At 52.6% G+C, this 24473-nt stretch overlaps 2 protein-coding genes across 7 annotated transcripts in view; one reads left to right on the top strand and one right to left on the bottom strand.

Annotated features, from left to right (window-relative positions):
* Window positions 1-24473, top strand: part of NAT10 (N-acetyltransferase 10) — a 46712-nt gene that overhangs the window by 21289 nt on the left and 950 nt on the right. For 2 of the 5 annotated variants that reach the window (XM_025878301.2, XM_025878302.2), the window contains exons 13-31: window positions 2322-2446; window positions 2888-3038; window positions 3324-3420; window positions 4476-4592; window positions 5702-5803; window positions 5898-5972; window positions 6534-6650; window positions 7475-7608; window positions 7812-7860; window positions 10958-11054; window positions 11137-11247; window positions 12213-12385; window positions 12871-12990; window positions 13459-13557; window positions 13920-13993; window positions 14640-14723; window positions 16975-18746; window positions 19260-20409; window positions 21270-21786. In XM_025878301.2, coding sequence (XP_025734086.1) covers window positions 2322-2446; window positions 2888-3038; window positions 3324-3420; window positions 4476-4592; window positions 5702-5803; window positions 5898-5972; window positions 6534-6650; window positions 7475-7608; window positions 7812-7860; window positions 10958-11054; window positions 11137-11247; window positions 12213-12385; window positions 12871-12990; window positions 13459-13557; window positions 13920-13993; window positions 14640-14723; window positions 16975-17086 — 1837 coding nt within the window. In that variant the 3' untranslated portion in view covers window positions 17087-18746; window positions 19260-20409; window positions 21270-21786. Of the gene's footprint in view, window positions 1-2321; window positions 2447-2887; window positions 3039-3323; window positions 3421-4475; window positions 4593-5701; window positions 5804-5897; window positions 5973-6533; window positions 6651-7474; window positions 7609-7811; window positions 7861-10957; window positions 11055-11136; window positions 11248-12212; window positions 12386-12870; window positions 12991-13458; window positions 13558-13919; window positions 13994-14639; window positions 14724-16974; window positions 18747-19259; window positions 20410-21269; window positions 21787-24473 lie in introns of those variants that run through there. The other 3 variants (XM_073904778.1, XM_073904780.1, XM_073904779.1) reach the window with 3 other exon arrangements.
* The window catches only part of ABTB2 (ankyrin repeat and BTB domain containing 2), a 170087-nt gene continuing 167389 nt past the window's right edge, over window positions 21776-24473 (bottom strand). For both annotated transcript variants that reach the window (XM_025878303.2, XM_073904781.1), the window contains exon 17: window positions 21776-23449. In XM_025878303.2, the coding sequence (XP_025734088.1) occupies window positions 23252-23449 (198 nt within the window). In that variant the 3' untranslated portion in view covers window positions 21776-23251. The remainder of the gene's footprint in view (window positions 23450-24473) is intronic.

Raw genomic sequence — 24473 nt, 5'->3', positions numbered from 1 at the left:
AATGTGGAGCCTGACTCGGGGCTTGATCCCACGACCCTGAGATCATGATCTGAGCTGAAACCAAGAGTCAGATGTTTAACTGACTGAGCCACCCAGGCGCCCCAAGACAGCAGTCTTATAATGGCTCAAGAGCTTTGTTTAGATACTTGAAATATTTAGTTTATGCTTGCTGTAGAACCATTAGGAAAAATAGGCAAGCAAAAAGAAAAGTCACTTGATAGTATCACCACTGAGAGATGGCTACTGTTAGAATTTTGTCATACATTTTCTATGCATTTATTTTACTTTTTTATTTTGAACAAGAATGTAAACACAGTTTACGTACTGTTTATGATTTGCTTTTTTATGTAACAATATATTGTGAGCTCTTTCCAGGCCAGTAAGTATATATGTTCAATATTGGAAAGATTTCTATGTGGAAATCACATCTTGAAGAGATTATTCTGTGTTACAGATTTATTACTGTGTCTGCTTTACTTATACTGAAAATATTTAAAGAAAATGGATTTTACTTTTTTTGTTAACAGTTTTCTTGAGCTATAATTCATATACTATACAATTTACCCACTTTGAGTATGTAATTCGGTGGTTTTTAGTATCTGCACAGAGTTGTGCAACCAGCCCCACAATCAGTTTTGCATTTTCATCACCCCCAAAAGAAAAACCATACCCGTTACCTATCGCCCTCTAATCCCTCCCTAACCCCCCCTGCCTTTGGGAACTACTAGTCTATTTTCTGTCTCTATAGATTTGCCTATTTTAGGCAATTCATGTAAATGGGACCAAACAATGTAGGGTCTTTTGTGACTGGCTTCTTTCACTTACCATAATGTTTTCAAGGTTCATCCATGTATCTTGTGTCAGGATTTCCTTCCTCCTAATGGCCAAATAATATTCCATTGTATGTTTATACACTTTTTTTTTCCATTCAGTTGTTAATGGACATTGGGGTTGTTTCTGTCTCTTGGCTGTCAGGAATAATGCTGCTGTGAACATTTGTATATAGGTTTTCTGTGTGGACATGTTTTCATTGCTCTTGGGTATATACCCAGGAGTGAAATTCCTGGGTCAGATAGTAACTTTATGTTTAACCGCTTGAGGGACTGCCAGATTGTTTTCCAAAGCAGCTGCACCAATTTAAATTCCCACCAGTAGCATATGAGATTTCCAAGTTTTCCATGTCCTGCCAGCATGTGTGTTATGTCTTTTTGATTATAGCCATCCTAGTGAGTGTGAAGTCGTGTCTCATTATGGCCCTCATTTGCATTTCTCTAATGGCTGATGATGTGGGGCATCTTATCATGTGCTTACCTGCCCTTTGTAGATCTTTAGAGAAATCGCTATTTAGATCCTCTGCTCATTTTTCTATTTGGCTTGTCTTTTTATTATTGATTTGTAAGGTTTCCTTATATATTCCAGGTATAAGTGCCTTACATGATTTATAAAAATTTTCTTGATAATGTCCTTTGAAGCACAAGAGATTGTTTTGTTGCTTGTGCTTACTTGTTTTTCTTTTTTGAATAAGTAAATGGAATTCTTTTGAGAAAGCTTTGTTATGTGTGGCCGGGAAGGAGAATAAAATACCTCAAAATTCCTATTTTTTCATCATTCTTTAAAAATAGTATTTGAGTAAAAGGAAGTATTTACATAGTCTTTAAATATTATTATCAGAGTGAGTACCATAAGTAAAAAAGAAGACCCACTGAGCGGTCTGCCCCCTCCGGTCACCTGTGCTGTGACTGAAGGAGGAAATACAAATGACAAGAGCCCATTTGGTGGCCAGAGTAAAGATGATTTCTTTTTTTTCCAAAATTTTTGTTAGTTGTTTGGTCATCTTCTCAGTGAAAGTAGGGATGAAAGGAATTCCTGAGGTGGTGGGTTTATTCAGTCTTGATTTTCCAAACCGGAAGCGCTCTCTGTATTCCTTCCGGTGCGTTACTTCAGCGACCGCTCACTCACTGACCATTGAACAGTGGTCCAGTTCGTTACGCTGAAGGCTTTACTTGCATCATCTTCCCAGTCCTTATTTTTTTTTTTTAGTTCACAGCACCATCCTGTGAGGTGTGTAGAATAACCCCCTTTTGAGGATGAGGCTTAAAGAGGGTGAATTCCTTGCCCAGAGGTGCTCAGTAGTCATGCCAGACTTGAACCCCGGCCCCACCGGCCCTCAGCTGAGCCACCAGGCTGCCTTGCCTCCTGCAGGTGTGTGCACGCTCTGCTGGGAGTCCAGACGGCAGCATGGGGGGGAGGGCAGTTCTCTGTCCTCTCCTAGACAGTGGATTTGGGACGTCATGCCTGATGGCCTTTGCTTTTGCTCCTAGCTACGAGGGCACTGGCCGGTCCCTGTCCCTCAAGCTGATCCAGCAGCTCCGTCAGCAGAGTGCCCAGAGCCAGATCAGCACCACCGCTGAGAACAAGGCCACAGCGACAGCCAGACTGGCATCAGGTACCCCCAGACGGGCCTGTCCACGGCGGGTCCCGCAGATTCTCTTGCAAGGTCCTCTCCTCGTACCAGCAGGGGCGGTACCGGACTGTGCTGCCATCAGGCATAGAGGTTGGGTCCCCAGGAGGTGGAGTTGCTTTCCCCAGGGAACAGCAAGCCTGTGACCAGATGGGAGCCTGACCCAGGCTGGTCACCGCCTCAGGGCATGGTTGCACCGACTTAGCGGGATCCCTGTGGGATCAGTGTCATAGCAAATTGACCATCCCCCAGAACAGTTTAAAACCACTCCGTTTAAATTCTCAAGCCAAAAAAAAAAAAAAAAAAAATTCTCAAGCCACATTTACGTGGGCCTGTGACAGAGAAAGTAGAACATTTGCCTTGCTCTTTTAGACAAAACACATCTAATAATTGTTTCTCGTCACGTGTGTGTGTTGTGGGGAGCAGCACGGACCCTGCATGAGGTCTCCCTGCAGGAGTCCATCCGATACGCCCCCGGGGATGCGGTGGAGAAGTGGCTGAATGACCTACTGTGCCTGGATTGCCTCAGCATCACCCGGATAGTCTCGGGCTGCCCCCTGCCCGAGGCCTGCGAGCTGTATCCTCCCGGCATCTGCGCGCTGTGATGGGTGGGGGGCAATGAAAGCATTGAGCAGAAGGCCTCGGCCCTTTGTTCCAGAGGCTGCCACTCCAGGGAGAGGGGAAAGTTGAATGTTCTCCATTTCCTTTCTGCTCCTGCCCTACAATACAGGGCTTGTCTGGAGGATGTGGGGCTCCTCCTTTCAGGCTGGGGGCAATCCATGTATCCAGGTCCCTTCTGGAAGCAGTATGTCCTGTTTGGGGCTCTCTTTGGTTTGTTTTGGTTGCTTAACTCCAGACGCAGCTACTACGTTAACAGAGATACCCTCTTTTGCTACCACAAGGCCTCTGAAGTTTTCCTGCAAAGGCTTATGGCCCTCTGTGTGGCTTCTCACTACAAGGTAACTGCAGCCAGCCCTTGGGTGAACTTCAGCTCTGACAGTGCCTTTTTTGGCTTTTCATATCTTTATTACCTGATGGCTCAGGTGACCATTGCACTGGGACTTAGATGTCCTGATGTTGTCGAGGTCCACTTATCTTGCTGGAGAGATTGCATTTCCCATTGATCAGACCTGTCTTGGGCTTCTAGCTTTGCAGACAGAGTGTGGAATTCCTGCACGTAGCTCCATGCTTGGTAGCTGGGGAGGGTGGAGAGCTTTGCCTTTTTTAAAATAGGTTCTTGTGTTTCTCACTCATCTGCTGAGCAGATGGGCTCAGATGGCTTAGCAGTGGTTACCCGGTGGTACCGACTGACCGAGGCCAGCTCTGGGCTGTTTTTAAGGAGCACCAAATGAGAATTTAGAATATTTGAAAGTGTTCAAAACTGAAGGGCATGTTGGGAAGGACACCTGGTGAGGATCTAGGTAGCATTTTTATGAACACCCTTCAGCAGAAGGCTGAAGAGTTGGGTGTTTTGTTGTTGTTTTTTTTTTTTTTTTTGATTTATTCATGAGAGTCAGAGAGAGAGACAGAGAGACAGAGGCAGAAGCAGGCTCCCCACCGAGCAGGGAGCCCGATGCGGGACTTGATCCCATGACCCCAGGATCATGACCTGAGCCAAAGGCAGACGCCCAACCATCTGAGCCACCCAGGCGCCCCTGAAGAATTGGGTGTTAGAAGTGGTGATAGGTTTTCTTGAAATAGCAGCCTCTTCTCAGGAAAAAGTTCACTTCCCAGCTGTGAAATCCACAGTACTGATGAAGCAGTCCTCTGCCCTCCTCCATAGCCTCAGCACTGTGTACAGATGACAGCAAACATTTGAGGTGAAGTCCCCTCTAGGCCATTTCAGACGGTTTCGGGCTGGCTGGCCAACATACTAGAAAAGCGCTCAGCGGGATTTCAGCTTGCAGCTTGGCTTTGGGGAGGGAGCTGCACCGGTCAGCCGATGCCTCCGGGGTGGCCTCTCGAGTAAAGGACAAGAGGAGTGGTTCTCAGGGACTCGTGTTTGTGCCCGCAGAACTCTCCCAATGATCTCCAGATGCTTTCTGATGCACCTGCTCACCTTCTCTTCTGCCTCCTGCCCCCGGTGCCCCCCACTCAGAATGCCTTGCCCGAAGTGCTTGCTGTCATCCAGGTATGGTGGCCATGATTTGGGGAAGCACTTAGGAATCAAGGATTAAAAAAAAAAAAAAAAAAAGGAATCAAGGATGAATGGCTCAGTAACTGTGGCGTGGTGGGGGAGGTGTTGATTCCCGGTGTGGAGCCAAGTGTCTGGGTGATTCGAGGCAGGCGAGTAGGGTGCGTGGAAGGAAACCACCGCCGACGGAAACCCAAAGCCCCACTGTTGGAGGAGAGGTGAAAGTCGGAACTAGCCTCTCGTATTTTGACCTAGGGCTCCTCCTAAAACAGAACTTGTTTTCCTCTTTTATTACAAAAGCAATACCTGTACTTCTAAGATTAGAAGGTACAGGTTGGAAAAAATAATGTTTTTAATGCCTGGCATGTGCTTACACATTTCTTTTCTTTTTTTTTTTTTTAAGATTTTATTAGAGAGCACACACGCACACACATGTATGCGCAGGGGTGGGGGAGAGGGACAAGCAGATTCCCCACTGAGCAGGGAGCCCGATGTGGGACTCGATCCCAGGACCCTGGGATCATGACCTGAGTTGAAGGCAGATGCTTAACCAACTGAGCCACCCAGGCGTCCCTACTTCTGCATTTCTATATTATTTTTCCTTTTCGTAAACGTGAGATCATAGTGTTTTGGAATCTGCGTTTTTTTTTCAGCGTGTCAGATACTCATAATCTGCACAGTTTAAAGGCTGCATTGCATTTCATTTATGCACATACTGTACTGTTTTGAACCATTCTCCTGTTAGACACCGGAGTCCTTGTGAATTTGCACCGTGTCATACAGAGCTGTGGGAGCATCCTGTGTCTTAATTGATGTGCACACATGCACACCGTGCATGGAGACCGTCTTCTAGCGTAGTTTTTGCTCTGTGGGCCAGGAGGAGGTCTGTATTCTGCCTTATGGATGACAGTGTCAGGATGCCCCCAGGGCACAGTCCTGAAACTTCCATTGGAAATGGAGGAATCTGCTGCAGGGTTGAGCCCGAACTAGAGTGGAAACAGCCGGCCTTGTCAGAGAGGCAGCAGCAGAGCGCCGATGATGTTCTGTGAGTGGGCTCGATGCCTACGTCCGGCCTCTGTGTCTGCACTGTCCTGCTTCCCCCGTAGGTGTGCCTTGAGGGGGAGATTTCTCGCCAGTCCATCTTGAACAGCCTGTCTCGAGGCAAGAAGGCTTCGGGGGACCTGATCCCGTGGACGGTGTCAGAACAGGTGCCACCCTCTCCCTGACCTGGCCGAGTGAGGGAAGCTGGCGGGGTTGGAGGATGTTTTGTGGCTCACTTCCTGGCTCGTGTCTCCCACACAGTTCCAAGACCCAGACTTCGGCGGCCTTTCAGGTGGAAGGGTTGTTCGCATTGCTGTTCACCCGGATTACCAAGGGGTAACGCAGCCTCATGCCTCTCCAACCTGCTGGGCTTTATTAGCTGCAGCTGTGCTGCTGGCGGCTCCCTAGGGCAGGTGTATTTATTTGGTTGGTTGGATGGGTGGCTCGTCAAGGAGTAAGCAGTTCCGGGTCCTCCTCTGCTGTGGACAGTTGCCCCGGGGCTAGGGGTTGGCGGGTGGACAGGATGATTATATATGCTTGCTTTTCTTTCGTGAAGACAGGGCACCTGTGAACCTGACCTACTTTCCACAGTTAGCTCCCGTCTCTTTAGAAATCCCCACTGAGGAGTCAGCTATGGAGATGCCCGTTTGGGGCTTGCTGATCTGGGGACCTGCCCTCCTCCTGCTCAGGCTAGATGGTGTGAGAGTGAGGGTCATAGTGTGCTCGTTCTTAGTGTCTCTGCTTTGACCTCACTGAGGGATATCATCGGTTCTCTGCCAAGTGTAGTTTGACTTGGAGTGAAGGCTTTCTGGGAGAGTACAGGGGCGTAGAGGTGGTTTCCACAGATTGAGAACCTTTCTCTTCCTTTTGTCTGTTTCTCTCTGTGTTTGCTCACAGATGGGCTATGGCAGCCGAGCCATGCAGCTGCTTCAGATGTACTTCGAAGGCAGATTCCCTTGTCTTGAGGAAAATGTCCTTGAGACGCCACAAGAAATTCACACCGTCAGCAGCGAGGTAAGCATCTTTTGGCTGAGCTCCTTGTTCCCAGGAGGATGGTTCTCTGCGTCTTCAGGAGCATCAAGAACTGTTCAGTGGTCTGGGCTCTCAGATCGCTAGCAGATTTCCTCCTGTTTTGGAGAAGCAGCAGCTTCTTGAGGCACTTGAGTTGAGAACCTCAGATCAGCATCATCAGCATCACCTGGATACTTGTTAAAAATGCCAGTTCTCAAGCCTTGCCCCAGGCCTCCGGAGTCAGAGGGTGGGGGTGGGGCCCCGAGATCTGTGTATCTTAATGAGTTCCCAGATAATGCGCATGTGTGCTCCACCTTCGCACCAGACTCCTCCTCCGGTCGCTGGGCCCAGACTAAGGGAAGTTGTGTCTCTCTTGGTAAGATCATTAATGGCATGAACTGCGACAGTTTTTCACACACATTCACTTGATTTTCACAATATGCCTGTTCAGGAGGTGGGCAAGGGGCTTGTATTTAAGGGACGGCTTAGAGGTTTGTCACTGACCAAGTCACAGAGCCACCTGGTGACAGAGCTGGATCTTCAGGCCCTATCTCTTCTTAAATATTTAGGCATTTTGAAACTGTGTGGCTGTTTACCTGAATTCTCAGTTTGGAGCAGTGTGATGTGTGTCCAGGTGTCTGGTGTACTTGGGAATGATCACTGGACCTAGTGGTGTGCCTGTATATTAAAAACCAAACAACAAAGAAACCTGTCCCAGTTTTTAGCCGGGTTTAGGTCCGAGCCTGGTTTGGTGGGCGTGCTTGGGAATGTCACTGAGCTCCCTGTTCCTGGGCTGGGTGCACTATGTTCTTTTCCGCATCCTCCAGGCCGTCAGCTTGTTGGAAGAGGTCATCACTCCTCGGAAGGACCTGCCTCCCTTACTCCTCAAACTGAACGAGAGGCCTGCTGAGCACTTGGATTACCTGGGTGTGTCCTATGGCTTGACCCCTCGGCTCCTCAAGTAAGGGTTTGCCTGCCCTCCCTTCCTCACGTCACTCCATGGCCTCGGTGTCCCCAGAATGAGAGTTCTGTGGGGGGGGGGGTGTGTGTGTGCACGCGCCTTTCTGGCCGGTGTGTCTGTCAGCCATCCATTGAATACCCTTCCTATGTTCATGTGTCAGCCGCTCTCAGAAGGTGCACGGTGCCCTTTTTGTATCTTCGCAGGTTCTGGAAACGAGCTGGGTTTGTTCCTGTTTATCTGAGACAGACCCCGGTGAGTGAGGCAGAGGAGGGGTGTGGGTTTGCAGTTACAGTTGGTGACAGGCCTGTCCTTAGGCCCTGGTGCCTCTTTCTGTGCTCTGAGCACGTGTGCCCCTGCCTGCAAGAAGTTTATTCTGATGGACACTGAAACCGCTGTCATCCCTGGCCTTACTCCCGTGCTGTGTGGTGCACACCTGATGTGTGCCTGCCCTTGTGCTCGATTATAAAGTGGCAGAGGTGCACATGGACTTGTTCATCAAATTCTGGAATCCTGCAGCCTGGGGGCCTCTTCGAATATTACTGTAAAAAGTAAAACCATGTTTTTAGGAGAGGGTTGCAGGTGGACAGACTCCGATTATAAGCTGGTGTCTGAGGGAGGGATGTAACTGCATGGCTGACAGAGCCATGGAGATTATGGAAGGGGGAATTACTGACTGGGAGTTCATAAAAAAAATTCATTTATTTACCATCTGCTGTGAGCAAGATAAGCCACGAAGCTTATTTTCTAATGGGTCGAAATGGGCAACAAGAAAGTGAAGAAAACGAGAACTTTTCAGATCACACTAGGTGCCGTGAAGAAACCTAAACACTGAAATCGTAGTGTACTGAGTGGTCAGGCTTCCGAAGGGTGGCCTTTCAAACTGGACCCTGAATGATCAGAGTGGACCGGCCATGTGGACATTCCTGGAGAAAAATGTGTTTCTAAGCAGCAGGTGCAGTGAGTGTGGGGCCTGAGGTGGAAGTGACTTGGTGATTTGAAGGAGGCGAAAGAAGGCTGGTGTGGGTCACAGTGGGGCAGCGAGGGTGGGTGGGGACTCTCTTTTCTTCCCGTCCGGTCGGAGGAAGGTGTTAAGGAGCTGTGACTGCTGTGTAGACCGTGGTGGACGGTGGTGGCCTGAAAGTGAAGGCAGGGAGGTGGGTGCCCGAGATGGGGCTTGGGCTGAGAGGAAGTGGTGAAGACAGACGGAAGTGGCAGAGGCCAGGTATGTCTGGGGGTTGAACTGATGGATTAGATTGGAGGATGAGTGAACCAGAAGACTTGAGGATAATTCTTGGGTTTTTGGCTTGGGATTCTGGGTGAGAAACTGGAAGATGGAGGTGCTGTTTGCTGAGAAGAGCTGCTGGAGGGGACAGGTCTGGAGCAGACACTGGGAATGCTCTGGTGCAGTGTGACAGGCTATCGGATACCTGATGGGAACGTGGGACAACTGGTTGCCTACAGGAGTCTGGCGCTCCAGGGAGAGGTTGGGGCTGGAGATGGACACTTGGGAGCGTGTTCTCAGGAGAATGTGCTCCCTAGGGTCGAGGACTTTGTTTTCTTCACAGCTGTAACCCCAGCGCTTAATAGCATCTACCGTGTAGAGTAGTATTGTGTTCAGTAAATACTTTGGTTCAGTGAATGAGTACATTTTTAAAGTTATTGAAAACTGAGACTGAAGGTCAGCTGAGAGGAGGGTGCATCCTGGACTCTCCAGCCTTCAGAGGAGTGGGTCCGAGACAGAGGAGTGGCCTTGAGCTGGAGAAGAAAGTAGGGGAAGGTATCAGAAGGCAAGTTTAACCAGTGTTTCAGGAAGGGTGGGGGCGCCTGGGTCGCTCAGTAGGTTGAGCGTCCAACTCTTGATTTTGCCTCAGGTCATGATCTCAGGATCGTGGAATCCAGCCCTGCATTGGGCTCTGTGCTAAGCTTGGAGGCTGCTTGAGATTCTCTCTCTCCCTCTCCTTCTGCCCCTACAGAGGCCTGCGTGCACGTATTCTCTCTCCAAAAAGAGAGAAGGGGAAATCTGTGGCTGTGGGAGAGCAGGTAAGCTAAGGACAACTAAATGGCCAGTGGTCTTGTTGGCAGTGGTGATTAGAGGGAGAGCAGCTGCTGTAGAGCCCAACTGGAGAGAAGGGGAAGTGAGGAAGTAGATGATTTTAGGGGAAGCAAAAGGGGATGGAGAAGCCAGGTAGCTGCAGGGACATTGGCATTAAGGGGAGTTTGTCAGATGGAAGATTCTAGAACATGCTTGTTTGCTGCAGGGTATGATCCTGTAGAGATTGTACAAATAGTAGTACAGGTGACAGGGCTCTGACTGCAGACCTTGAGGAGGCAAGAGGGAGTAGGAACCCGAGTGCAGGAGGAGAGGTGGCCACCTCCTCCTTCACAGCAACAGGGGAGGCAGAGAGTTTGGGCACAGAAGGTGAAGGTTGGTTGAGTTGGTGTTGGGTAGATGAAGTTCTCTTCTGGTTGTTTCTGTTTTCCCAGGGAGGAGAGGCTGTCAGCTGAGAGAAGGAGTGTTGGAGATTTGATTTTTTTTTTTTTGAACACACAAGGCCAGTATCCAAGGATGGTACCCATTTGAGTGTTTAAAGTGGGCCTGGCAAAGACCGCTGGGTGTTCGGCTGCTTCCGTGTGGGCACAGAGCAGCTCCCAGATGGGCTGGGTCCTTGTTAGTGGTTTTAGTTGAGGCTGGGCTGTAAGTTTGCTGGTCAGTGGCAAGGAGGGTGCAGACCATTGAGCTCAGTGTAGACTGTGGATTATTGCTGTGCTTCTGTATGCCGCTCATTTGTGACGTGGTGTGGGTGTTTTCTGTGAATGCTCTTTGTCGAAATCCATTAGATATTTCTATGGTGTGGGGTCTTGTGGTTGTTGTATAATAAAAATTTAAAAACCTGTACCCACTATTTTAGCACCTAAAGAAGCTTGCATTTGTAAGCTGATTGCCAGTATGGGAATTGTAGGTTTAGGGCCAGGAGTTTTGTTGTAAGGTTCCAAAACATGTGGATTGGATCACGTGGAATTTAAGCTGTAATGACTCTGAGTTCAGAATCTGACCTGATGTGTGCAAGTGGCTCACTTCCGTGGATCCAGAGCAGACCATGTGCTCGGACGATCTGAACCGCTCTGCTCCGCCGTGGTGGCTGGCACCTGCTAGGGAGTCAGAACCGAGTGGCCTCTGACAGCTGTGGGGAAGGTGCAGGCTGTGCGCAGAGGGCTCTCTCCCAGCTGGGAGGAAGGAAAGGCCCAGGGAGGCACCGCATCTTCCCACCCTGCCTGCTTGCTCTTCAGCAGTGACAGATGCTTCAAAAAACGGCGCTCTTGATGCCAAGCAGGCATTTGTGTTTCGCAGAATGACCTGACTGGGGAACACTCATGCATCATGCTGAAGACACTGACTGATGAGGAGGAGGCTGACCGGGGAGCATGGCTCCCTGCCTTTTGGAAAGGTAAATTGGAGGGGAAAGGGGGCAGTGAGGTAGCAGGCCAGGGGCCCCCACACCTCTGACTGTGTCTGGTTGTACTCCACAGACTTCCGAAGGCGGTTCCTAGCCCTGCTGTCCTACCAGTTCGGCACCTTCTCTCCCCCCCTGGCTCTGAACATCATTCAGAACAAGAACATTGGGAAGCCAGCACAACCAGGTGAGCTGTGAGGGCTGGCGCGGAGGGCTGGTGGTGGCAGATCTTAGTATGTTTCGTGGGAGGAGGAGGTGAGGTGAGCGTGGTGGTCCAGGAAGAAGGCTGGCTTAGGAATTTTAGGAATTGAGGGACAGGTCTTAGGCCTGCATCTCCCACTGACTGCCACCCCACCCCCCACCCCAGGCCCTGCTCTGCCTTAGGGGCACCAGCACCCATAGTACCTTCCATTTTTATAACAAAGCTTTGGAGATGGGATCTGACTTCAGATGTCAAATAGGGTCATACAGGTAGTTAATTATGGAACTTGATTTAAATCCTGTGAGCTGGGGTAACCAGCTTAGTTCTGAGGCTCAGTCTCATTCATGAAATTGTAATAAGAACATGCGCCCAACCTTATGTGGCTAACACATGGAAAGTGCTTTGGGCTTATAAATTGTTTGAATATTTAAAATATTAAAAAGTGGATCCTTAGTATTAACAGCTGTAGGTTTTCTTCTGTTGCTCATTGTGTGTGTGTGTCCCTTTTTTTTTTTTTTTTTTTTTGCCGGTTATATTTTGATGGAAAAAGCTGTGTTCTTTGAACTGGGCAGAGCACACACTTTCTGTGAAGCTGGGTCCTGAGGAGAAGTGACACAGTGGGGAAGGAGTGTTTCCTTGGTCTGATGTGTTGGCATGGAACTCTGAGCAAGGGGTGCACCCCAGCCTTCCCCGCTCCCTGTGTGGCCTGGAGCTGCCTCCCCCTTTGCAGGGTGAAGGTCAAGGCTGCCCAGGGTCGTGTGTTATGTCGGTGAGCAGGCGCTTTCAGGCGGCTCCTCTCCTGCTCTGGTTCAAGGCCCTGTGGAGGAGCAGCTATTAGCGTGCCACCTGGGGACCATTGTGTGTGTGATCTGCGAATCCCGTCACACCTTGAGACCTGCCCTGACCTGCCCTGACCTGCCCTGACCTGTCCGGCTCTGTTGCATGTACAGCGCTGCGCCGGGAGGAACTGGAAGCCCTCTTCCTCTCCTATGACCTGAAGAGGCTGGAGATGTACTCACGGAACATGGTGGACTACCATCTCATCATGGACCTGATCCCGGCCATCTCCCGGATGTATTTCCTCAACCAGCTGGGGGACCTGTCCCTGTCTGCTGCCCAGTCAGTAGGTTATCTGCTGCTTGTGTGCTGGGTGTCGGCTGGGATGCTCGGGTGCAATTTTGTGCATTTAATTCCTTGCGGTTCTGATAGGTAGGTAGTGTTCTCCCCATTTTACAGGTGGGGACACTTGGACTCAGAAGTCAGTCATGTGCCCAGCCACAGTTAGCGCACAGAAGAGCTGCGGTCAACCCACGCTCTTCCTACCCCACCATGTTGCTTTGATTCTGACTTGAACTTAGCAGAGGTCAGGGACACCCTGAACTTCTCATGCAGCTCTACAGCAGCTTTTGTCAGGATAATGAGTTTGGGGAGTTCAGGAAGGGGGAGAATTTCTTGGTGGTTTCAGTAATGGGATGAAAGAGAAGATGCCAGCAAAGTCCATAGTTCGTACCACATAGCTGTGGTCAGAAGAGTGACTGGTTCTTGGTGCCGTTTTAATGGGCAGGGGCCTGTCCTGGTGGCCACATCAGCAGATTTTCCATCCTCCAGGCTCTTCTCTTGGGAATTGGCCTACAGCATAAGTCTGTGGACCAGCTGGAAAAGGAGATCGAGCTGCCCGCAGGCCAGCTGATGGGACTTTTCAACCGGATCATCCGCAAAGTTGTGAAGGTAACATCAGCCAAGGGCAGGGTTTTGGTCAGTTTCAAATAATTTAACAAACTCACTCCCTGCCTTAAGATAAGTAGATGTAAATAGATGTTAACATTTCAGATTTTCTCTCTCTCTCTCTCTCTCTCTCTCTCTCTCTCTCTCTCTCTCTCTCACACACACACACACACACACACACACACACACACACACACCCACACCCACACCCACCCCCCCCCTAAGGGTCGGGCTTCAGCTCTGTCTGTACTGTTCCATGCTTTCTCCCAGAGGCCACAGTGTGAGGAATTTGCTGTCTTTCTAAAAGTCTGTGTTCTTGCCCTCTTACGGTGGATGTGCGCGCACTCTGCTCCAGGAAGTGGGTGCCGAGTGACTTGGGGGTGTCCAGGAAGTGGGTGCCGAGTGACTCGGGGGTGAGGGGCTGGGACTCTGCCTCGGCTTCATCTTCCGCTCCCGCCTGTGGTCTTGCAGCTGTTCAGTGAGGTGCAGGAACGGGCCATCGAGGAGCAGATGGCGGCAGTGAAGGACGTGCTTATGGAGCCCACTATGAAGACCCTCAGTGATGATTTGGTACGTTCCCGCTGAAGGCCTGGTGCCGCCGGCCCTGCACCCATTCCCCTGGAGGAGGGGTGCCCGGCTCTGACCCCCGCCGGCCGAGGCTCTGTAGGTGGAGCCAGCTCGAGCTCCCTGCGTCTCCCGTGTGTGAGCCCCACTGCATGCGTGCACGCTCTCCAGCAGCAGCTGCTGACAACTTCTTGTTGGTCCTTTTGGACTTTTCCCAATGCACATTTTATATTCTTGTGTCTTTGGTAAGAGCTGCCGCTGATGGTGGGCATGTGTGCTGGTCACGGTGACATTCTGCCCCCTCCCCTTTTTCTGTGCTTCGTCCTCGGCTTGCCTCTGACTGGCTGTCTCTGGGCCTTTGACTGCAGGATGAGGCAGCGAAGGAATTCCAGGAGAAACACAAGAAAGAAGTGGGGAAGCTGAAGAACATGGACCTCTCTCAGTAAGGCCTCTGCCTGGCTTGTGGGGAGCGAAGGCTCCGCCTTGGCCGTCAGGACTCTCAGGACCTGTCTGCGGGCCTCTTCTGACCCCCTTCTGGGCGCCTTGGCTGCCTTGCATGGCATCCTTCTAGAAGCACTCACAGCTGAAAGCTTCCTCCTTCACTATTTGCAAAATTTGGGAGGATTTTCCCTCAGGCCCCTCAGGGAAGGGGGGGATGCTGATTGATGAGGATCATTTTTAATGGCCGCATTGTATTTGGCTTTTGCATGTGAATTTGTTTGAAGAAAGGATTCTGCTGCCTAAAGCACAAAACCCCATGCTGTGGAACCCTCTGTGTACTAGGACTCTTGGTCCCCTTCCAGCTCCAGCTGTAAGGGTGCTGCTGGAGGTGGGAGTGAGCGATTGGGGGGGCGACAGGAGGCTCCCCTGGGGGGCAGTGAGTGGGAGTCGGACTCCTGGCAGGCCTGGTGGCCCCCCTTGCTGCAACGGAGCTCAGCTGTCTGGCCGGGCCCTGCTGTGCTCGCGGCCCCTTCCCCTGCCGCTCATGCTGACACAGCAGGCCGGCTTGCCGCACGCCGCGTCTGACAAGGCTGTCCTTGCTGTCTTCTTTTAAGCAGGCTTTGACGGTTCCTTTTTTTTTTTTTTAGATACATAATCCGTGGGGATGACGAAGAATGGAATGAAGTTTTGAACAAAGCCGGGCAGAATGCCTCCATCGTCAGCCTGAAGAGGTGAGGTGGGCCCCACGACCTCTGACCGGAGAGGCTTTGTGGCTTCTGTGCTTCCCTAGTGACTTTCACTAGATGGGCCCGAGACAAAAGCTCTGAGGGACAAGTCACTGCTCTTTCCTTGGAGGGTCGCAACTTTGGTGTCCTCTGTCCTGCAGATGAGGCGGGCCGTGGGGCCACTGTGGGCTTGGGTGCGGTGTCCCGTTCCCCTCAGAACAACAGTGGTGGCTGTTTTAGTACCAGCGCCGCTTTAAAGATGAAGTGACCGAGGCTAGAGGGGGTTCGGTGACTTCCCAAGGAGCATCCAGCCAGTAGGAGGGGGAGCCGGCATGGGGACCAGGTTGTGTCCACCGCGAGGACTGGAGTTGTACCTCTGTGCCGAGGGTTCTCCAAGGCTTAGGGCTTAAGAGTTCCTTAGCGTCATAAAAATTGAGGGCCCCCAAAGGCCTTTTGTTTATGTGGGTTGTATTTTTTGAGATTTCTAATATTAGAAATGAAAAACAGAAACAAGTACTCATCCAAAATTAACAGTCATGGATTTGTTATTGATTTGCTGTCTTAAAAAATACTCCCCCCAACCAAATCTTAGAGCGGCACTGTTTTACATTTTGCAAACCGGTACTATCCGGCTTAATGGAAGGCAGCTGGTTCATGTTCCGCATTCAGTCTGGTGCCACCACACACCTCGCAGCCGCGGGAAGACTGGTCAGCTGTGAGAGGACAGAACGGAAGGGCAAACAGTGTATTTATGTCGTTAGGAAACTAGTTCCTACCTTGGGGCCCCCCTGGAAGGTCCGGGGGATCCCAGGAGTCCGTGCACCCTGCTTTGATAACCATCCCCTCCGGCTGCTCTTCTGCAGGGGGAGCATTCGTAGACAGTGGCTCCTCGGGCCAGAACCTTCATCAGAGTTCCCTCTGGAAGAGAATGAGGTTTCCCCTGCCCTGGGCCTCTGGAGGTGAACTTCCACATCTGGTTTGGGGTTAATAGGGAGGGGAGTTCTTGGCATTGCCACAGGACAGGGTCCCTTAGAGGATGTATTTGGAAAGACAAGTCTTGTGACTCTAGCAACTGTAGATCCCAGAAATCACAATGTTGTCTTCCGCCGTCTTTGTAAGTTACCGTGGCATTTTGAAGGTTCCAGCATTGATGTCAGCCTTACCCCCCAGATGCTCTCAGATGTGGCACAGGAGCCCACTGTCAGTGTGTCCTAGTTTCTGGTTCGGACAAGAAGGCAGATGCGGCACAGGGCCCCCGACGGCCCCAGCCTTGAGCGTGGGGCTTTGACGGCAGCAAAAGGCCGGGGCGTGTGCTGGGTGTGGAGATGGCTGGTTCCTCACTCCTTAGAGCTTGGCTTTGCCTGCTGTTTGTTTGACTGTTACTGCTGGTGAGGAGCCTCCTGAATTCCCTGACCTTTGTGGTACTTCAGGGCTCTGAGTAAATTGTACTCTTGGAGGTTAAAAAAGCAAGGCCTCACCTCAAAGAATAGGATGATAGATACCAGTGTTTTGTTGTTTTTTTCCCCCAGAGGTCACTTCATTGAGATGATGGTGGTGGTCTGTGGATAGAACTGTTCGTTCTCTCCTCGTAGGGACGTGTTTGTTTCCAGGGCAGAATGCCACTAGAGAGGATCTTTAAGCTGTAAGGGGGAAGGAAGGTGGCCATTTGCTGAGTGACTCCAGTAGTGACCTGTCAGGCTCCTGCTGGCCGGCCAAAATGTGTAACCTGAGTTACTGCTCTTTAGGTTTCTCTCTCATTCAGGAAAAATAAAATAATGCCACATCACAAAGTATTATAAGGTTTTCCTGGAAGTCTTCTGCTTTGTATTCGAGACTCTCCTTAGGGTCCTTGGGATAATATGTCTGCTTTCCTGGGTAATCCTGAGTGGTGAGCAGTGGGAGGGAATCCTCCTTATGACACCTGAGATTTTCCTTGAGGTCTCAGGAGTGGAGAATGAACAGCACTCCAAAGAGAACTCTGGTTTCAGGTGGTAAGAGAGAGAGTTGTTCCTCTGTCCGAGGAAGAGCCTGGTCGGGGCAGGAACTGGGTCGGCATGTCTCCCCAGCCCAGTGCCTGGCATGCGGATAGGCTTGCAGAGAACATTTGTGTCTAATGTCATTAATGTTTCCAAAGGTGGAAACCCTTTTGGACAAAGCAAAGCAAGCTTAAAGCAGAGCAGTCTGAAAGATGGTACAGATCTGCATATTTCATTTTCTTTCTCTTTCTACTCATGGTTTTTCTGGTTTTTTTCTCCAGTGACAAGAAAAGGAAGCTGGAAGCCAAACAAGATCCCAAACAGAACAAAAAGTTGAAGAAAAACAGAGACATGAAGAACAAAAAAGATCTGAAACTGAAGCGGAAGAAATAGGAGCGTGGGCATCAGCGGCTGACGCGTAAGGAGAGCTCCCCCGACTTCCCGAGCTGTGTCCGGCGGGGCCCGGCGGCGGCGGCGGCCTAGACTGTTAAAGGCAATGAGAGCCCCCGCCAGACCCGGAAGCTGGCCAGGAATTCAGTTCGTGGGCTGAGCTTGGCTTAAGGCAACGGCACTTCCTTGCCGGTCCACCTAGAACTCGACAGTTGGGCAAACCTCTGGCACTGCCGAGGGCCTGTCTCCCCTCCCGCACGCCTGGCCTTCTCCCCCCCGTAGGTTCCTGTTTTGCTCTGGGCCCAGCTGTATTAGCTCCTTCTCACACCTATGGAAGCCACACTGACTCTTTCCCGTCTCAGGATTAAACACACAGCTTTCTGGTGACGCGCAGGAGGCCACTAGTTGAGCCCTGGGCCTCTCATCGGGGCCTTGTCCAGACGCCCTGAGGCCTAGAGCAGCAGCGGTAGCTCTAACCAGGTGGCTGCGGCAGGTCACTGTTCTGTGCCCTGGGCTTCGCTCTGCCGTAAACCGTCCCACTCCTGGCTCCGCAGGCCTGCGGCCCCATGGCCCAGAAAAGCCTGAGCTCTTAATTTAAGAATAGGACCTTGAGTCCCCAAATCTGTTACTTAATCTATTTGGGAAAAAATGTTGGGCAAGACCTTTTTGCTAGCAGGGGTGAGGGAGGGATAGAGAATCTATTTTTAATAAATAACAAGCCAGAAAGAGCAACTGCCTCTGGGTGCTTATTGACTCCACGAAGGTGGAAGTTGCCCCCTGCCTGTTTCTTGTGGATCTTGGCTGCCGGGTAGAATCTGGAAGGTGTTGGTGCCAAGGCCAAGGGAAGGCAGTGGCCATGCTTAACCAACCCGAAGCCTGCGGGAGAAGTGGCCAGCACCAGCCGTGCTTGCTGTGGTCCTTCTGAGGGATGAGCTGTGGCACCTGGAAGCTAGCTGGCCGTGCTTTTCCCCCCGCATTCCTGTCAGGAGACAGGAATTGGGGACAGAAATTAGGTGGTGGCTTCACACAAACTTTGGTATGTGTGTTTGATGGTATCCCTTTCTGGTTCCAAGAAGCCTTGATCCTGAAGGGCCTCTGCCGGTTTCTGTAGGATTGTTCCATATCCCTGTCCCTGGTACAAGCATGGCTCAAGGTGGAAGTCGGCTCACGTGTGCTCTTGTTCTGATCTGCCGTTTCCCGGTGCCACGCACAGGAGCTGAGGGCAGTCCTGCACAGCTCCCTGGCTGCATCAGTCTTCAGCTTCCATGCTCGCTCTTCTTTTTATCTGGAAAATTCACATGGAGCCCTTGGTTACTGATGTGCCTTGGTTTTTCATAGAATTTAAAAGGACTGGTCTTCCATGAGTCCAAAGACCCTTTCCTCTGCCATGATGTGTAATCCAGTTTCCACGAAGTCTGACGTGGCAGGGAAGGAAGGGGAGCTTCTGGACCAAGGAGGATTAAAGGCATACTGCCCAGGACTCACACCCACAGCAAGGAGGGCAGATTCTGTCTGGACTAGGGACCCCTGCATCTTGTCCACACAGGCCTCGGGGCCTTTCGTCTCCTGGATCTGCAGGTTCCTGCCCGCAGACCCCCCGTGTCAGGTCTGCAGGATGGTGTGCTAAGAGGGGCAACGAGACTAATTTTTGACCTTTTTTCAGGTGAGTGCCTGAGCCTGTCTTTCAAAGAGGATTTTCTTAGGAGAGAGACTTAAAAGCAAAGTCAGAATCCCAAATGGTCACAGCTGGGTGGTTTCTTAAAACTGTCCAGCCATGTCCTCCCAGGGGTAGGAGGGCCCGGCCCTTGCCCTTTTGTGGCCTCTCCAGCCCCGAAGCCTGGCTTGTGCTCTGCTCCGGGTTGCAGGGAGGAGGTGCCTTAAAGCCAGACCTCGCCACCCTGCTCGGCCCTGAGTCTCCCTGTGACCTGGGGCACGCCACTCACCTGCACCTGCTGTCCAGGTCGACATGTGTGAGATGCAGGTGGCAGTGATCGATCCCACCTCCTGGGCTGTTGAGAGGAGTGAGGAGCCGAGTATGAGGAGTGGACCACGGTTCCTGGTGTGCGGCTAGGGCTCCAGAAATCTCTGTCACGGGGCCCGCGTCTGCCTCACCAGGGATGCTGCTCGGTGACACACAAGCGCTAAGAGTAAGACCGGCTTTGTTCTAAAGCCACAGGCTGAGCTGAAGAGTCCCACTTGGGCAGCAAGAAGATGCACCTGGCGGTCAGACCTGTTGGGCTGTCGGCTTCCAACAAGGTTGTCCTTCATCTCTGAGGCCACCTTGCCCTCTGCACGCAAAGAGGAAGCTACATTTGCCTACTACCTACAGTCCCGGCCCATTTCCTGGCAAAGCGTATGTTCTTAAACAGGTCTCTGCACTTGGGGGTTGTGATCTTGGGTTCTCTGAACCTGACTGACAAAGCACACCTCCCCCAGACCTCGCCATCTGGCCCCCAGACAGAGTGACATCTGTAAAGCTAAGCTGTCTCGGGAAATGTCACTGGCGAAATGAATTCAGAAAGGCTGGCTATGAATGCTGTCACCCGGACGGGAAGGGGCTCAAGAAGCCTGAACAAAGAAGATGCCTAAATGGGCTCCATCCCCCTGAGCCGGGATGGGGCTCCCGCCGGCCTGCTCCAGGGCTTCACCGCTCATCTGGCCCCTGCCGCCCCAGAGGACTCGAGTGACCAGGAGTTGGACACAAAGGGCTGTGGAGGCTGGGGGAGGGGAGGGAATAAGTGACCGCCACCTTGGAAAAATGTGGACTCATTATCTGAGGGCCACTGCCCCAGCCGCCTGCTCGCAGGCCTCAGTGGGCGGGTCAGGCCTCAGCCTGGGGGGGCGGGGAGGGGATGCCCCGTTCTGTGGGCAGCTGGTTAAAGGGGAAATGTGTGGGTTTGGGGTGGCGGCTGATGGAAGGCCCGAGGCTCTCCTGTGGTGCTGTAGGTGGTTGAGCTGAGGAGAACGGTGCCGTGGTTCTGGCGTCTGGCTGGCACTGGGAAACCAGCAGAGAGCAAAGGTAAGGGGAAGGAGGAGTGGGGGCAGGAAGGCAGGCGACCCTCACGTCTGGAGAGGGTTTCCTTTGCGGACAAGGCCCAGGCTCCAGCTGCTGTCGTTGCCTGCAGGGCGGCTGTGGGAGACTGAAGTCCCTCTGGTAGAGACCTTGCTTTCAGCCCGTTTCCCTGGGACTCTGCCAAGGCCAAGTTCACTTTCTCTCCTGCAGCCTGCCTTTGGCTGCAGAGCCTGAAGTGGGCAGCTAGAGGAGAAATGGACCCCATGCTCTGGAGCAGTGGCCCCGAGGAGGAGACCCAGCCACCAGGGATAAGGTAAGGTGACCAAACACCTCCACTTCTCTTCTAGCCCCCTAGCCTCCTGGGAAGAACCTGGTTTTTTTTCTGTTATTTGTTAAGTAGGCTCCATGCCCAGTAACCGTGGGGCTCGAACCCACGACCCTGAGATCAAGAGGCAGACACTTAACTGACTGAGCCACCCAGGCACCCCTTTATTACTGAAATGCTTTCTTAAGTGTGTTCTGCTACACATAGGCTCAAAGGGGTCCCAGCCCTGCCTTACATTGCCTTCCCTTTAGCCTGCCCCGCCCCCCAAAAAGAGAAAACAGCTACGCTCTCTAGGTACTTGACTGAGGCATGTGCTACAGGAGGGCACAAGGAGAGGGGGGAGAGGCTTGTGGGGAGGGTGGACGCAGACCCTTGAAGGGTAGCCACTGCAGATGGCAAGTGCTGGGCAGGGACAGCCCCCTGAACCGAGCTCCCAGGGGCCTCCACCCAGGACGGTGCCGAGTGGTGCGCCTCCTCCCTGTGGCCCCCAGAGGGCGCTGTGGGTCCATGCAGGGCCCCCTCCCCAGCCAGGCCAGGGCCCCAGGCTGGGCCTCAAGCTGCTGGGCCTGGACCCCTGCCCCGCAAAAGCTGGGCATTGGACGTTTCCTGGACTGACCCCCAACTAACACCCTGAGGTCTTCATGTTGTCCCCCAGCTTCTGAGTTCTGGCCTATCAGTTACTGAACCACAGCCACTTGGGCCAGTGTTTCTAGTGACCTGCCTCAGGTAGCAAACATTTAAAAAAAACCTTTATTTCTGCCTGGACGTCATACCTAAAACAAACTATAACTGGTCCTGAAGACCCTTGGGCCCGAGTCACCAGCTCACTGTCCTCTCTCCATTCCCAGGTGGCACAGACCAGCTTGGGCTCAGCTGGGCCGGAGACAGCAGCCGCCGAGGGACAGGTGCCGCCTCCTCAGGGGGCGGAGGCCCTGCCTCCACCTCACCGGGCCTCACAAGGGTTTGCAGAGAACCATTATGACAACCCCAATGGTAGTTCCCACGTGAGGGCGCTGGGGGTGGCCTGGGCTCAGAGAAGATCCGAAAAGCCCCTGACAGCCATCTTACTCCTGGCAGGGGGCTCCCGGCCCTCCACACAAACACCTTTTCTGTCCTCATAAATGGCACCTAAGTGCTTAACAGAGGAGAAAGATTTTATATCCTCAGCTACCTTGTTTGACAGGGGTAGTGTGTGTGCGCGCGTGTGTGCGCGCGTGCGTGTATGTATGTATGTATGTAGGGGGAGTCCTAACCCAGCTTGGGGCTGGAGGCCCGAGTAACTAACCAGGGAATTAGCCCTGGGTTCTCTTCCCCAGCTCTGAGCAACTCCCTAGCAGGAGTGACAAGGCCTTGGTCATTGTTAACAAGTGTTTATTGTTAATAAAACCCTGGTACATTTACAATAAGTGACATTAATGTACAGTTACAGTATCATACATTATTACAGCAATAAAATAACGCCTATTCCTTTGTACATCCAGCTCAAGCAGCTAGTCAAAAAATATTTTCCAAGATTGCAAGCCCCTGGGGGCTTTTCAAGGTAACCAAAGTGACACCTCCTGAAGTGCCCAGGGCTCTTGGTGAATAAATAGTTTCTAAGGTGCAGCCAGACAGCCTGAAGAAGGTGACCCCCCAGAACAAGCTGTCCGGATGCCACCCCAGTGTCTGGTCCGTAAATACGACAGGCGTCGGGGCCACGGCATGTCCTCTGCTCCCCCCAAATGCCCCACCCCTTCCACCCCCGGACCCGCGGTTCCCACGAGAAGTGCCCTGCTCTAGAGACCCAGCCAGGGCGACACGGAGGGATCTGCTTCCCGAGCCCCCGGAGCCTGCCTCACTCTAGGCTTGGGGTTTCAGGATTGGCCTCTAGAAGCAGCAGGAACAAAAGCTGCGGCCAGCAGACTCGTCCGTGGACCCTGGGCACTCCCATGCCGCCTCCAGCTCGGCCTGGAAGTCCCAGGGTGTCCGCTGGGAGAACCGCCTTCTCGCACTAACAGCAGGGGTGTGCTCCTCCAAAGGACGGCCTCTGTAGGCCTAGACACCAAAGAAAATAGGACTGTAAGTGACCCTCTGGGCGGGGATCTTCAGGCCCTTGGAGGCTCACATCACAAAGGCATAGCCTTGAGGAAGAAGTTCAAGGATTTGGGCAGCCTTTCTGATGTGACCTTGAGGAAAAATACCAGTTTCGGCATGAAGTGGCCTGGGGCCCGGGGTGTAAGTTCTCTACCTCCATCCGGATGCCCATACTGCCAAGGGCCCCAGCTGGCACAGTCTGAGCTTGGGGAGGCCTGGGGCCTATGGGTGGTCAGAGCCTGGAATGAATGGTCAGGAGCTATTTCAAGCGGGGGTGAATCAGGATCAAGCCCAGACCTCCAGGAGGGGAGCAGGGGCGCACGACGGGAAGTGCGCCGTGGCCCTCAAGGTGCAAACAGTATGGGGTCAGGAGTGGGGGGAGGGCCACCTTTTGGCCTTGTCTGCCCAACACTCAGGCAAACCACCCTGGGGCAGAGGGGTTGACGGTGGGGCCGCCCAGTGACGGGGGGCTCAGAGCACATCAGCCTACCCAAGGACAGACTGACACCGGAGAGGGTGTCTGCGGAATGAGGGGGAAACCGAGTCCCATGAGCCTGGCTCACCAGTGCCCCCACCCCCGCAGCGGGGCTCTGACCCACCCACAGGCCCCAGGTATGTACTTGTTCAGACGCCCCTGGAAGCACTTGCTCCCAGCCTTTCACACTGCCCGCCCCCCTCTCCCCCCAAGGGATGCCTGGAGCCAGAGCCCCGGCCCAGAGGCCGCAGGCTGTGCCGCCCTGCTGCGCCCCCACCGCCCTTAGACCCGAGAGGTGATGTAGACAGAGTGCACACGCTCGGCCAGGGTGCTCTGTAGGTCCTGCAGAGGGTCCAGGCCCTGCACCTTGCTGTTGCGGCTGTAGATGAGCTGCCGGAAGGAGTCCTGCTCGAGCAGGGCCTTCATGTGCTTGAGGAAGAAGCCTTCACAGAACAGGGCCAGTTCAGGGGCATTGTGGATCTGTTGGGGGCAGGGGGAGTGTGAGAGCCACGGCCTTCGCACAGCCCCACCGGAAACTGCACACCTCCCCACCCTGCCCCCAAATCTCACCCAGGGGCCAAGAGCCTTCCCCTTATCTGGATTTCTTCCATAATCCTCTCCTCCAGATGGGACTATTCCGGGTTCAAATCCCAGCTGTGCCACCAGGAACATCACTGTGTTGGCCCCATCATTTTCTTTGCCTATTTCCCACTGTTGCCATTACTGACTGGCAGACACCCTTGTTGGTTTGAAGCTTCCTTACCAATGCCCGGGACAGGGAGCCCAGCCCAAGCCGGGCACCTGAGCAGTTCACCCGGTAGATGCTCAGTCATGATTTTAACTCAACAACTATCAAGTGTCCACTCCGGGCCAGGCACTGGGCACCAAGTTCTGGGGGCCAGGTCTCTGCTGTGTGCTCTTAGAGCTGATGTTCTACTTTGGGGGAGACAGAGAAGCCAGAGAACCAAGTAAGGTCACAGCAGACGGTGGTCAGTGCTGTGAGGAAAGTGGCAGGTGCCTCATGGGAGAGGCCAGCGGAGTCGGCAGGCCTGCGCTTTCCTGGGGGAGGGGATAGTTATCGCCAGAGCCGTGGGGGAAGTGTGAGCTAAGTAAGCCACGTGGAAGATGTGGGAGGGGTCCTGGGGGCCGGCCAGTGTGATATTTAGGCTGCGAACAGAGGAAGCTTCGTGGGAGGGATACTTTAAGTAGAGGAGTGACATGGTCTTAACGCTTGTCAAAGAGCCTGGAAACTGCATGGTGACAGCCAAGCAGAGGGAGGCCGGGTCAATGTCATGGTCCGGAGAGGTGATGGTGGCTCGGGACAGGGTGGGCACAGTGGACATGGAAGAAAGTGGACAGACTGCTGATGTGTTCACAGGGAGGGAGCCGGCCCAGATGGGGCAAATTAATATATATGCAACTTCCAAATTTTGAGCCCGAGCACCTGAGCAGATGGCTGTGCTGAGGGGGTAAAATTAAGGACAGGTTGGGGGGAAAAACCAAG

This window comes from Callorhinus ursinus, unplaced genomic scaffold, assembly GCF_003265705.2.
Source record: "Callorhinus ursinus isolate GAN/ISIS: 27379988/994484 unplaced genomic scaffold, GSC_fseal_2.0 scaffold21, whole genome shotgun sequence".
Taxonomy (NCBI): Eukaryota; Metazoa; Chordata; class Mammalia; order Carnivora; family Otariidae; genus Callorhinus; species Callorhinus ursinus.
Note: the sequence above shows the minus strand (reverse complement) of the source record. Positions and strands in the feature narration are given on the sequence as shown.